This window comes from Egretta garzetta, unplaced genomic scaffold, assembly GCF_000687185.1.
Source record: "Egretta garzetta isolate BGI_Z169 unplaced genomic scaffold, ASM68718v1 scaffold56, whole genome shotgun sequence".
In the NCBI taxonomy this organism is placed as follows: Eukaryota; Metazoa; Chordata; class Aves; order Pelecaniformes; family Ardeidae; genus Egretta; species Egretta garzetta.
Genome location: NW_009260182.1, coordinates 11,525,519 through 11,526,743, shown reverse-complemented (window position 1 = coordinate 11,526,743; position 1,225 = coordinate 11,525,519). Strand labels below are relative to the sequence as shown.

At 52.7% G+C, this 1,225-nt stretch overlaps 1 protein-coding gene across 1 annotated transcript in view; it reads left to right on the top strand.

The window, feature by feature from the left end:
• The window catches only part of FFAR4 (free fatty acid receptor 4), an 11,439-nt gene that overhangs the window by 4,599 nt on the left and 5,615 nt on the right, over window positions 1-1,225 (top strand). The window contains exon 2 of the mRNA XM_035897412.1: window positions 490-575. Coding sequence (XP_035753305.1) covers window positions 490-575 — 86 coding nt within the window. The remainder of the gene's footprint in view (window positions 1-489; window positions 576-1,225) is intronic.

The following is a 1,225-nucleotide window of genomic DNA, read 5'->3' as shown; positions in this document are numbered from 1 at the left end:
ACCTGTTTTAAGCTGCCCTGCAAACCCCCTGTTTCATGAGACAGCATAGATAGTTAGAACCACTTACAGCTCAAGAGAAAACATGTTAATTCAAATCAATGTAAATTCTGCACTGGCAAAGATGTGGGAAGCGGTCCAGAAAAGATCTCATTCCTGTCATTCCTCATTAGGAGATTGTCCCTTAGAGGGACAGAGTTTCTGGAATCCCCACTAATCTGGAATCCCCACTAATGCCATTGCGTAAGCCGTTGATGGCAGGGTCACACCCGGGGTAACACGGAAGCACCGCCCCGTCACCCGGTCCCATTGGCACACCAGTTTGGGATAACTCTCACCTAATCAAAAGGTGTAGCTCCATATGGCCAAGCCTGTAAACTGCACCCTTAAGCACCTACACTGCCACTGAGTCAGTCGAATTCATCCAGAGCTGTCTAAAAGTTATACAACTGTTTACATACTTTATGAAAACATTTTATCTTCTTTTATGAGACATTATCTGCTCGTCTGTGACGATTCACGCGCTTCACTCCCAGTCCATTTCCAAATCATCTGCAGTGAAGAGTGTAAGCGGAAAGGTCTACTTCCATTTACAATCTGAGCAACTGCTTTCAGGAATTGAAGTCCAGAGAAAAGATGGTATTTTCTAGGTATGTCTTAATTTACCAGGCCTCTTCAGCAAGAACTCGTAACACAGGCAGAAAAGACTTGGGATCAACTTAGCAAACACACCCCAAAAATCAAGACAGTGACATGCCCCCTCCACACCCAACCATGGTTAGCACAAGCAATGCACAGGGCTGCTGTTTCCAAACGCCACTGCCAAGACACGAGGCGATGGGTAACTTCCTCTTTTTTTAGCTTAGCGCAGCGGTGGTTATCCCAGGCTCCTGAGAAGAGCTCTCGGAGCGGTCTGACAGCCATCCCTCTGTTTTAAGCCACACACACATCCCCAGCCGAGGGGAGCAGCCTGGGTGGCCTCGCCAGGTTACCAGCGCCCCGGGGGCCTTCCTGGAGAGCAGGGCCGGGGCAGGGCTGGCCCTGGAGGAGGTGGCCAGGCCTGGGACCCTCAGCGCAGAGATGCCAGCGCGCTGACCCATGCCCTCCCCGGGGAGGCGTCAGGTGGCCCCCACTTGCCTGCGGCCCCCACTTGCCTGCGGCCCCTCGCTGCCTCCCCACACACGGCGGCCTCGCCTTTGTCTGAGCTGTGCCGTGTTTACCCTCCCAC